This window comes from Berghia stephanieae, chromosome 9, assembly GCF_034508935.2.
Source record: "Berghia stephanieae isolate SIO BIC M18660-M18661 chromosome 9, UCSD_Bste_1.3, whole genome shotgun sequence".
NCBI lineage: Eukaryota > Metazoa > Mollusca > Gastropoda > Nudibranchia > Aeolidiidae > Berghia > Berghia stephanieae.
In genome coordinates, this window is record NC_088368.1 from 33915117 (window position 1) to 33927616 (window position 12500).

A 12500-nucleotide genomic window follows, 5' to 3' on the forward strand; every position below is an offset into this window, starting at 1 on the left:
ATGGCAAATTAAGCCTGAAACATTGATGTAGACTGCCCCAAACATTGTGGTAAATATTTTAAATAATAAATATATATATATATATATATATATATATATATATATATATATATATATATATATATATATATATATATATATATATATCAGTGTAGAAGACGCACTTTTAACCGCCACAAATTCGATCTCAAAACACCTTGACCAAACGCCCTCGAATTACGCCAGAATCCTGTATGTCGACTTTTCGTCTGCTTTTAATGCCATGAACACAGATATTTTGCTTCAAAAGTTGTGCAACATGGATATTCCAAACTACCTTATTAAATGGTATAAAGAATTTCTGACCCATAGACCGCAATGTGTAAAATTGGGTGAAAATATCTCCAACAAAAGAACGTTGTCGAACGGATGTCCCCAAGGCTGCGTGAGTTCCCCAATCCTGTACATCTTATATACCAACGACTGCAGACCATCCTTTGAAAATTGTTTTATAGTGAAATGTGTAGATGATACTTCTGTTCTTGGCTTATTAAAAGATAAATTTACCGAAAAGAATTATTTCAAACAAATTAATATATTCACCGATTGGTGTGAACAAAATCAGCTTGAATTAAATGTTGAAAAAACGAAAGAACAGGTGTGTGGTGTAAAATATAAAAACGACTTAAAGCGTGTGACGATCGGTAAAGATGATGTTGAGATAGTTGAATATTTTAAATATCTAAGAATAACCATTGATAGTTCCCTCAATGTCTCTCAGCATATTAATATACTATCTAAGAAAGTTGCCCAAAGATTATACATCCTAAGGAAATTGAGAACATTCCAAGTAGGGAAGAAAACTAGTTTAAGAGTTTATGACTCATTGATTAAAGGTGTAATTGCGTTTGGCTGCACCATATGGTTTGGCGGATGCCGACTTAAAGATAAATTAAAAATTTCAAAATCAATCAAAGAGGCATCAAAAATAATAAACCATCCTCTTGACGGAATAGAAAGAATTCATGGAAAAGCAATGGATACGAAAGCATTCTCAATTACCAACAATAAAAAACTTATTTATTTTATGCCATTATTCTTTTACCATCTGGGAGAAGGTTTTGTCAGATAAAATGTAGAACTAACAAGTACAAATCAACGTTCGTTCCATTAGCAATAAAAATGTTGAATATTTCATATGGTACAGCAAAACCAAGGATTGATGCGTTGACTGATTAATTTATTTAATGTTAGATTAATTGACCAATTGATAATGATGATAATATTTGGTGTCGAATTGCCACAAATGTAACGAATTGAAAATGAAATGAATATGTTTATATTGTGTATATCGCACGCGTGAAAGACAGAGAGGAAGATAGAGAGAAAGAGAGAGAGAGAGAGAGAGAGAGAGAGAAAATAAGTAGGAGTGAAATATATGTTCAATGTTTTAGTTATCATATAACGTTATAACAAGTGTAACTAAATGACAAATTGCCATATTTATGGACAATAATGATCTATTATTATTATTATTATTATTATTATTATTATTATTATTATTATTTATTATTATTATTATTATTATTATTATTATTATTATTATATTATTATTATTATATTATTATTATTATCATTATTATTATTATTATTATTATTATTATTATTATTATTATTATTATTATTATTATTATTATTATTATTATTATTATTATTATTATTATTATTATTATTATTATTATTTTATTTATATTATTATTATTATTATTATTATTATTATTATTATTATTATTATTATCAAACATTAAAAAGGCTGAATCAGCTTCTAGGCAATTTGGACGTGACAAGCAGGGATTACTGTATTTTCAGAGGCCCTGTCTCTCCGCCATGCCCTCACACACTAGGTAACTCTTTCGAACTCCAAATGATTCTCTCTTTCATTCATTCATACGCATTCACACACGAACCCACACAAATGTACTCATACACATATAAACGCGAGCGTGCAACCAATTATTACACTCGCCCAGATCCATGCACAACAAATTCATACACCCCCCCCCCTCCTCTTCCATCTCTCTCTCTCTCTCTCTCTCTCTCTCTCTCTCTCTCTCTCATATATATATATATATATATATATATATATATATATATATATATTTATATATATATATATATATTTCAATCTATCTATTTCTCCTATCATTTTTACACTCAGCCATGACCTCCAAACCCACTTAATAGAAACACATAAGTTTATAATTCAAAACACTTGACTTCATTCACTGTAATTCATGAAGACGCAATATTGAAGCCATAGCTAGCTTTGGAATTCATTCATCTTCTTATTTGGGGCTTGAGAGAGTGAAATATTTAGCTAGATTTATAGAGTACAAAAATTTGATTAAAATGCAAAACCCTAATTATATTTCCGACTTTGGACGGGCTCACCTACTACTATAAATGTTTTGAGACGCTCTTTGAATGTAATTACCCACACATACACACACACACACACATATATATATATATATATATATATATATATATATATATATAGGGTGCGAGATCTGTCATTTTAAAAATAATAATAGTAGACCTTTTGACACAATAATTATTTATTATTTGATAATAGCCAAGTGACATTTCTAAAACATTGAACAAGTAGTTATTAATTGACAAGACTTTATAAAAACGTACCCTAAAATCATAATGTCAAAGTTGCGTCAGGATTTCAAAAAGCTCATAGTACACGTGATCGGTCGAAACGCCGTTTTTTTGACACTACAGTACGTAGGCGTTTTTTCCGCATAGCAATTGAACGACGAATATCATCAATAGTTATTCTGTCCCAAGCATCCTGGATTGCTGCTTTCAATTGCTCTTCATCGAATCCTTTGTGTCTGCCCTTGTACATAATGTTTGACATTATGGCCCAAATGATGTAATCCATAGGATTTAAATCAGGGCTCATGGGAGGCCATTCCATTCATCTTTTGTTATGAATTTAATGTTGTTTTCCACTAAGAATGTTTCTATTGATCTACTTGAGTGGGATGTAGCCCCGCCTTGTTGGAAAATAAACTAATTATCAGGATACAGTGTAAAGCAATATAGTAACAGTTTTTCCTTAAGCAGTACCGTATAATTTTGTGCATTCACTTTTGTTGTTTTGGTATCGATGAAATGGAGACGGGTTTTGCCGTTCCTACTAACCCCTCCCGAAACCATTTTTTTAGCACCGATTACTCTCGTAATAAAGTCTATCCAGTGAAATGTCAGATTTTCTACTACCTTACACTACGTCATTATGACTGTTTCTTGCAAGTTCAACAGCGAACTCTTTTTCGATATGCTTAACGTCGTTGTGGGTGAATTTGTCTAGTAAAGCTCTTGCTCATGTTTTGCGTTTTCTCTTGGCGTTTTCAAACTTTCTCCTGGTTTTGATTCGCTTGAAAGGGCGGAGATTAAGATCTTTTTTTAAAATCTGCCGTACGAAAAAGTCACTTATGCCTAGGACACGAGCAACTTCACGAGTAGAGAGATGAGATCCAGGATTGTCTTCTTGAGACAGAATAGCATCTTACACAAAGTCGATATTTTCCTCTACCCTCGCTGAACGGGGGCGGCCACCACCATTTTTTTCTATGAATTGACCCTTCTTTTCGTACTTTTGTAATGATTTTGTTAACCGTCCTGACTGACCAGTTCTAATTCGGAAATTCTCGAACAATCTTTTTACCAGTCCAGCCCTTTTCCTCGAATAATGCTTTTATAACAGTTTTATCTTCCTCAGAATAAACCATGACTGTTAGTTGTCAGTTTTATGAATTCTGCTTTCTTGTTTTAATTGTGCGTTCAACACAGTGAAAATGCGTACAATAAAACAGGAAGTAAACGGGGTGAGCTGCACCCTACCCTTGCGGCAAAATCTTGCCCAGTAAATCGACAGGACGTTCAACGTAATTCATGACGCGAATTTCTCGAACTCTTGATATGACAATTTTAATGGTATTCTTTGTACAGCTATAACTCTTGTAAATTTCATTCATTTTTCTTGAAATTTGAGATTCGTAAAAACATGTTAGATTCACAGTGTGCTAAATATTGTGATGATTTATAAATATAATCATATTTTTAAAGAGCTCTACTTTGGGGGCTTTTATATTCTCGCACCTTATCTCTCTCTCTCTCTCTCTCTCTCTCTCTCTCTCTCTCTCTCTCTCTCTCATAACATTTACATAATGATGTTAATTTGAGACTAGGAAAAAGGGGTGTGGATGGGGTGGGGGTGGAAGGGAGAAAGAGCAAGGTGTATGTGTGTGTGTGTGTGTGTGTGTGTGTGTGTGTGTCTGTGTATGTTTTTGTTAATAAAGGAAGGAGAGAGAGAGAGAGAGAGAGGGAGAGAGAGAGAGAGAGAGAGAGAGAGAGAGAGAGAATGAGATGAAATAATGAGGTGAAATAAAAACCTAAAACTGAAGGTTTATGCCCAGTTATATCAAAACAATTGAAATTAAGCTGAAATAGAGGTGGGGGTGGGGGGGGGGGTTGTTTCAGAATTCAAGACGGTGATAGAGTTTATGCCCACCTCCACCCCCATCCCCTATAAAGGGCCAAAACGTTGTTTACTTTGTGTTGTCCTCTTTTACTTGAGTCATATTTAGTCCCTTTGTATTTTTTATCCCGTATATTTTCCCTTGTTTCGATTAAAGACTAATCGATCTTTTTAGCAAATATTTCGTAAAGAATTGCTAATATAGACACAGCCAATATTGTACTAATTAGCTCCTCTTTAAAATTCATTAATCGTCCCACGAATTGCAGAGGACTTAGCTTCCATCAAATTTTGAGTTTGATTATGTGACATGGATAAAGGATAGACATCAATATCGTTGCTTTTACCATTGTAGTTGTCAGAAGCAAGAGTTGTCAGATTGGTTAATTGATGCCCATATACGTTTAGTTACAAAAACCACACCACGGTAGCTGGTGACCTTCATTCAAAATGTTGACATTGCATATTGCATGATGAACAATTTTGCATTAGTTCATAGACAAAACCCATTATTGCTATTTTGTATTAGTTCATAGACAAAACCCATTATTGCTATTTTGTATTCATTCTTATATAAAACTTAGTATTGCTATTTTATATTCATTCTTATATATAACCCAGTATTGCTATTTTATATTTGTTCGTATATAGAACCCATTATTGCTATTTTGTATTTATTCGTATATAGAACCCAGTATTGCTATTTTGTATTTTTTCGTATATATAACCCAGTATTGCTATTTTGTATTTGTTCGTATATGAAACCCATATTGCAATTTTGTATTTGTTCGTATATCATAAAACCCATTATTGCTATTTGTATTTGTTTGTAAATACAACCCATCATTGTTATTTTGTATTACAAAAATTATTCTGTTCTAGTAATGTGCGGAAAATGGTTATAAAAACCTGGTAATTGTAATCCATTCTTAAATGAATCTGTTTTAGACTAATTCAACGTTTAACAGAAATAAATCGAGTGAATTACATAAGTTTTAAGTCAACCGTCATAGCAATCTCTACAATAACAAAAACTGCGAAGCCACTCGAGTATTTTTATATAGAATAAAGAAGTAACTTATGTAAACACCAGCGATTTAATCCATTAATCCATAAAAGACGGATATTGCTCTAAGCATGACAATTTCGACAATATTTTACAAACGGGAAGAGCGGCCTTGTCCATCTTGTTTAGTATAGTAGTTTGATAATCTAGCAGATTTGTCTACAAAATATTATTAATTTACAATTTCATTTCGAAGTTTTCATTTTGAAACATTGTTTGCTGCCCTTTAAAAAAAATACAAAGTTCAGACCAGTTTTACACACAATGAAACAAACTAATAGATTTATATAGAATTGTACAGAGAATAATATGTAATACAATCTAATGTCTAAAGTGCAATTAAGCTTTTTTTCCAAATTACTGTAGAGAAATCGACTTGACTTTATAAATTCTTATTTAGAAGTCAAAGAATTTTAAAATGTCAGCTTTTTAGAATTACTATTTTGAAAGATTACGAATGTCAGAGTATTCTATTGTTTGTATCTTTTATAGCTAATTTAGTTTTAGATATAGACATTTTAATTGAAATAGGAACGTATAGAAGGAACGAAATTGACGTCAATCAACACTTCATTATTGGTTTTAGACAGCCATTTTGCTTATTTGTTGTCACTAAATTAATGTTATCAGACTATAAACAGTGAATGTTACACCCAGTTTTAGTTTTGGTACGTTATATCTAGCTGGCGGATGTTGTGAACATTTCAGTTCAACGCATATTATCCATAAATCAACAGCCTTGTTATTTTATTTAGGAAAATACATAATATTTTGTCTGGGATAAATCTTTAAGATATAATAGATGAAAAACGATAAATTTCTGTCTGTGTGTTTTTTTGTTTATGTCTGTGTGCGCGCGCATATAACCATATGTTTGGTTTTCACCTGGTAAACATTTCAAAATCAATTAATAGAACGATGGGAACCGGCTGAAAGAGTTCACATCAATTTCAATTGCTCGGTTATATTTTATCTCAGTCAGATTGTTAGACTTTATCTCGTTTATCGGCTAACCCAGTTCGTGTTTGTATTTGACAGCAAACATTGCATATGGTGGATGATGCTTTGACAATGTCTGTTTGAAATATGATATCAACTACATTGATGTCAAACCCTGTTTGATGTTAGGCCGTCCTGAAATCGGCAGGGTTTTTAAAGGCAAGTTGGAATGAGTGAATTATGTGTCCGACAACCAAATCGTGTATTAATGATATTTATTGATTCACAGAGTCTTCTTTCAAAGAAAACAAGCAAGTTGCTATGTAAGTTTATGTCATGACTGGATAACTCCTCCCTTATCAGAGTGAATAAAAAGGGAGAAAATTGCTTTTTCTGCATCAGTTAAGATTTTCAACTCAAAAGGAAGCAGATTTGATATCAATCTCACAATAGCAAAAGTGATAATATGAGGTATTTAAATTCTAAACATGTTTGCTTTATTTTGTTAGTTTTAGCATTGACGTATTCGGGCAAAAAAGTCATCTGTAAAACTCAAATCACTCAATTTAAATGTGTTTCGTTACCATCCGAGCCCCCACCATCGGCAGTACATCACACAAAAATAAAAACACAAAAGGGAGCAACGGTTCTGGGTTGTAGTTCTGAATGTTCACGTTTGGAATGTTCGGGTTTTCACGTTGACCTGCAAAGCACGTCATGCATCTTCTACAGAGAAGACATATATGACCAAAAACAAAACAAGGCTAAATGTGACGGTTCTGGATTTGACGTGTATATTAAAAACAGGAAAAAGAGAAGGAAGACGTGTTCAGATTATGATGAATTTGTCAGTGTACCGAGCGACGACAAAAATTCGGACGTCAAATATTGTTTACGATTGATGAAAGGCGTCCAGGAAACATGGGAAAATGGCGATAAGATGTGCAATTCTTATGGAGCTTATCTGACGTCTGTTGATTCTATGAGCAAACTAAAAGTTATTCGCAAGTTTGAAATTGGAATTAATCATGGAAACCATAATACTGAGATTTGGGTTGGGATAAAAAAGAACCGTGGCAGTGCATCAAAGTGGTATGATTCTCGTACGATGGAAACCGTTTGGCGGAAATCGGATCTGTGGCGTGATCCACAGATCTCGTGGAAAATGGAGCGATGCGCTTATATTTCTTCAGGAAATCAATTGGATTCGTACGCCTGTAACTATCCGAAAATGATAATTTGTGAGATGTTTTTATCTTAATCAAACTGAAATATTTTGTGTCTTATTTTTAACGTAGCATCTCAAAATTGTATTATAAAGGCTGACAGCTACCGAAAAGCGACGTTACAATATGATGACAAGGAGTGTGAGATTTTTTTCTGGTTTCTTTTTCCACCACTTTCAGAAACAATGTCTACTATCTTCAATAAAATATATAAAGTTTCATACCTGATTATATTATCATACCAATGCCATATTGTGGCGTAGTGTACACATAATTAAAGCCTAATGACTTGTGTAGTAGTTTTTGAATGGCTTTATTCAAACTCTTTAAAAAATGCACCTTACATGTTTGACACAATTTATGTCAAAAAATACTAAGTCCAAAATGAAACATGTAGTCAATGATGGCGAGTACGAAAAATTTAACGTGAAAATGTGAAGCCCAAAGTTTTTTTTTAAAGTGCCGGTTTGATCAGGAACACTCTATTTTATACGGTATTGTAAACTGCTCCTACAATTCTTTCAAACCACCCCTCCTGACTTTGACCACCCCATATCAGTCTAAAAGTAAAAGCAAATCATACTCAACTCGAAACGTTAACTCCTTAAATATTAATGCTGTAAATGCTAATATTATTTTGATAAATGTCAATTTTGCATGCACAAACAACCAAAACTAATTAAGAAAAGAATGATTGTCTAGTACTCAAGAGGATGAAAAACTATCCCAAACTCATCAACCATTATTAAGCAATTGTTAAGGAAATACCTGCATTGTGAACTCCCTAAACCCATTTGATGGAATAATTAATCATTTTCCACTAGCCTAGAAGTCTTGTGTAAGCTCTTTGTAAATGCTTATTCTCTTACATTATTATCACTTTATCATAATGTAGTGCTAATAGACTCGTAAATATTCCTTTGTGACAAGTTAGGGAACAGGAACTGGTGTAATATAAAGATTTGAAATAGTGTGTACAATACAGTGTCAGACAAAGTAAGAAAGAAAAATACAAGAAAAAAACCTATCCCAAATAGTTAGCCTATCTCCACTGGAGATCGAACGCCAGACCCCCTGATTCCAACACCGCTTGCCTCGGCCAAAATTGATAAACCAGTTAATTATTAACCCATCAAAACACAGGATTTGGGACACAGCCCATGGATATGTCCTTATACCGTGGCCTTCCTAATTTCATGCCCTAATCAGAGCCATCGTTAACTAAAAGCCTGACACTGAACAAAAAATGACGTCAAAAGACCAGTCTTTGGCCACAAAAGAAAATAAATCGTGATTTGTATTCAATAGTTCAACCAATGGGACCACTTTGTTTCCTTTACCACTACTAACGACAACACACTAGGCGGTGCAAAAACCTAGAAAACGACGCCAAACTACAAGTCCTAGTGGGTTCTCGTCTAGTGTCAGGCAATAGTTAACGATGGCTAGCTCAGTGTCAGGTTATAAGTTTACAATGGCTATGGTCCTAGTGTCAGGCTATAGATAAAATGCGCTTGGCTAAGAAGCACACAACATTGCCATCCGGAAGTATAACGGCCCAACACATAAAACTGAGTGTAACAATGAACGTTTATAGTCAGGTTAATACCGTTTATTGAGAACTACTCATAAATACGGCAAAAAACAAAAACAAAGACCTGAGTGACATCAACTTCGAACTATCTATAAGTTAACGATAGCAACGCTCAAAACCACTCGGACAAACAGATCTGGTTGTTTACCAATATTAGAATAAATGAATTTGACGTCACATTGAGATGTTAATTGTTTTTAAACTGCAAGTTGGATGCGTAGAAATCAATAGGCACTAGATTTTTAGAATCCGCTAAAAACATTTGAGGGTACGCATATATTTCTGTGTGATCCGGCGCTCGAACTGGTGAAACGTTTTGACAAGCTGGGGATCATGTTATTGGATCAATAAATATAATATGACCTATCTTTTCAAAACGGTACTCTTTCAGGGCGAGTTAGATGCCAACATGTAGATTTAGAATGAATAATACCAGGCATGAGAAATTTTAGTTTTTGATACTTACTTTAAGACTTTTTATATTTAAAAAAAATTATGAACATTTGACTAAGTCATGCTAAGCTGATAGACTGCAAAATGTAATAAACAATACTCAATATAACAGTTTTAAAAAAATAAGAACAAAAGACTAAGCACGGAACGTTTCGAGCTCAAAACCATCCTTCAGCCAACACCAAATGCCAATGAAAACATAAATGCATTATCAAAAACCAGGCAGAAGGCAGAGTAATGTATTTATGTTTTCATTGTTATTTGATATTGGCCGAAGATGGATTGTGAGCCCGAAGCGTTTCGTATTTGTTATTATTTTTCTTTTTTAAAGCTGTTATTTTTAATTAAACACTTGAATTCAGGCTTATATATCTGACTATAATTTTAATTTTAGCCATTGAAGTTAATCCGACATATTTTTTTCAGGCGAGTTGCTATTTTTTCAAGATTACGGTAGTATGGCAATGTAATCTTACCCTAATTAGATGATGTTTCCCTTTCAATGGAGGCATTTTGAATATCACACAGGAGTATGTTGTGTCGGCATCAGGGACAGAATACTGTTCAGTAACGGAAATAAAAAGATAAATAAATGGATAAATCATTTTTTAAAATTTGTTTTAATGAAAAGATAAAATGATATTCCGTGTTATTATTATTATTAATTATATTATTATTATTATTATTATTATTATATATTATATATTATTATTATTATTATTATTATTATTATTATTATTATTATTATTATTATTATTATTATTATTATTATTATTATTATTATTATTATTATTATTTATTATTTATTATTATTATTATTATTATTATTATTATTATTATTATTATTATTATTATTATTATTATTATTATTATTATTATATTATTATTATTATTATATTATATTATTATTAATTATTATATTAATATAACAATAATAATATAAAATATATAATAATAATAATAATAATAATAAAAGAATGAAGAAGAAGAAGAAGAAGAAGAGAAGAAGAAGAGAAGAAGAAGAAGAAGAAGAAGAAGAAGAAGAAGAAGAAGAAGAAGAAGAAGAAGAAAGAAGAAGAAGAAGAAGAAGAAGAAGAAGAAGAAGAAGAAGAAGAAGAAGAAGAAGAAGAAGAAAGAAGAAGAAGAAGAAAGAAGAAGAAGAAGAAGAAGAAGAAGAAGAAGAAGAAGAAGAAGAACAAGAACAAGAACAAGAACAAGAACAAGAACAAGAAGAAGAAGAAGAAGAAGAAGAAGAAGAAGAAGAAGAAGAAGAAGAAGAACAATAAGAAGAACAAGAAGAAGAAGAAGAACAAGAACAAGAAGAAGAACAAGAACAAGAAGAAGAACAAGAACAAGAAGAAGAACAAGAAGAAGAAGAAGAACAAGAAGAAAACGAAGAAGAAGAAGAAGAAGAAGAAGAAGAAGAAGAAGAAGAAGAAGAAGAAGAAGAAGAAGAAGAAGAAGAAGAAGAAGAAGAAGAAGATGATGATGATGATGATGAGGATGATGATGATGATGAGGAGGAGGAGGATGCTGATGATGACGTTGCTGACATAATGGCGACAGCGACAAAGGAAAAGGGGATAACAATAACAGTGACAACGTAGAGTCCTTACATTGTGATTAAGGAAGTCAACAGTTGTGACGTCATCGGGAAGGCTGTTCTGTGCCGTGTCCTTCGCCGGTTGGTCTAATAATAGAATGGACTTTGTTCCTCTACGGTTGCCATGGTAATCGACGCTGCCGTCGGTGCTAGGATCGTTAGGACTGTAAGCAAAGATTATCCTCGTTGTGCCATCCTGTTAAAGTGACGTAGAAAAAAAAGATATGAATTAATAAACGTTACTTCTTGTAGAATAACTAAATAATAAATAATACATAAAATTCCCTTTATTCATCCCCAAGGGGAACTTTGTCTTTAGGGTCCATTCCAAGGGAAGACTGAAATAACTCAGGAGTCAGCCGCAATACAGCGCCGCAAAGTAAGCTAAAACGAGGTGACTTCACACAGCGCAGCTGGTAGTCGAACTCGGTACCTTTTGGGTACGAACGAAAGATCATACCCCTGAACCACGCTGTCCCATAGAAGGAACGAAATTGACGCCCCTCAGCTATTTGTTATTGTTTACCTGAAGAAGGCCAAAGGATGAAACGTCGTATGGTGTGTGTATGTGTGTGTGTGTGTGTGTGTGTGTTATATGAGTAACATTTACTCCTTTATCTTTCTCTCCATCTTTTTGGCTCATTTAGACACCTGTAGCTTTTCATTAATTTTATTCCATCTGTGGTATCACATTATCATTAAACATTGATGTGCATTGAAGAGATAACAAAATGAAATACAGTACGGTTATTTTTTTAACGTGAGCTTTTATATAGTGCAATATCCACTGAACGCATTCAAAGCGCTTTACTAAGGGTACCTGACTAACAGAAACAAGCAACATATAGAATAAGGCATGGCGCGTGATAGGCGATTTTACAATTTATTTTTCGAAAGAGATAACGCTGTTAATGGTTAGGTACTCATTTTACACATGAATACGGTGATATAATATGAGTAAATAGTATTATCAAGGACTCAACTATGCGCCTAGCGAGGCTCGAACCCTTATGATCTGAAAGCGAGTGTCATAATATATCACAAGACCACATAGCCGCACAACGAATGGCAATATGTTGAGACTG

At 33.0% G+C, this 12500-nt stretch overlaps 2 protein-coding genes across 3 annotated transcripts in view; one reads left to right on the forward strand and one right to left on the reverse strand.

The window, feature by feature from the left end:
* The window catches only part of LOC144980098 (putative deoxyhypusine synthase), a 196978-nt gene that overhangs the window by 90500 nt on the left and 93978 nt on the right, over positions 1–12500 (forward strand). The gene's annotated exons all lie outside the window — the stretch shown is intronic.
* The window catches only part of LOC144980191 (uncharacterized), a 122380-nt gene that overhangs the window by 64713 nt on the left and 45167 nt on the right, over positions 1–12500 (reverse strand). Inside the window, exons 8-9 of the mRNA XM_078927765.1 lie at positions 11429–11611; positions 10289–10372 (exon numbers count right to left, since the gene is read on the reverse strand). Coding sequence (XP_078783891.1) covers positions 10289–10372; positions 11429–11611 — 267 coding nt within the window. The remainder of the gene's footprint in view (positions 1–10288; positions 10373–11428; positions 11612–12500) is intronic.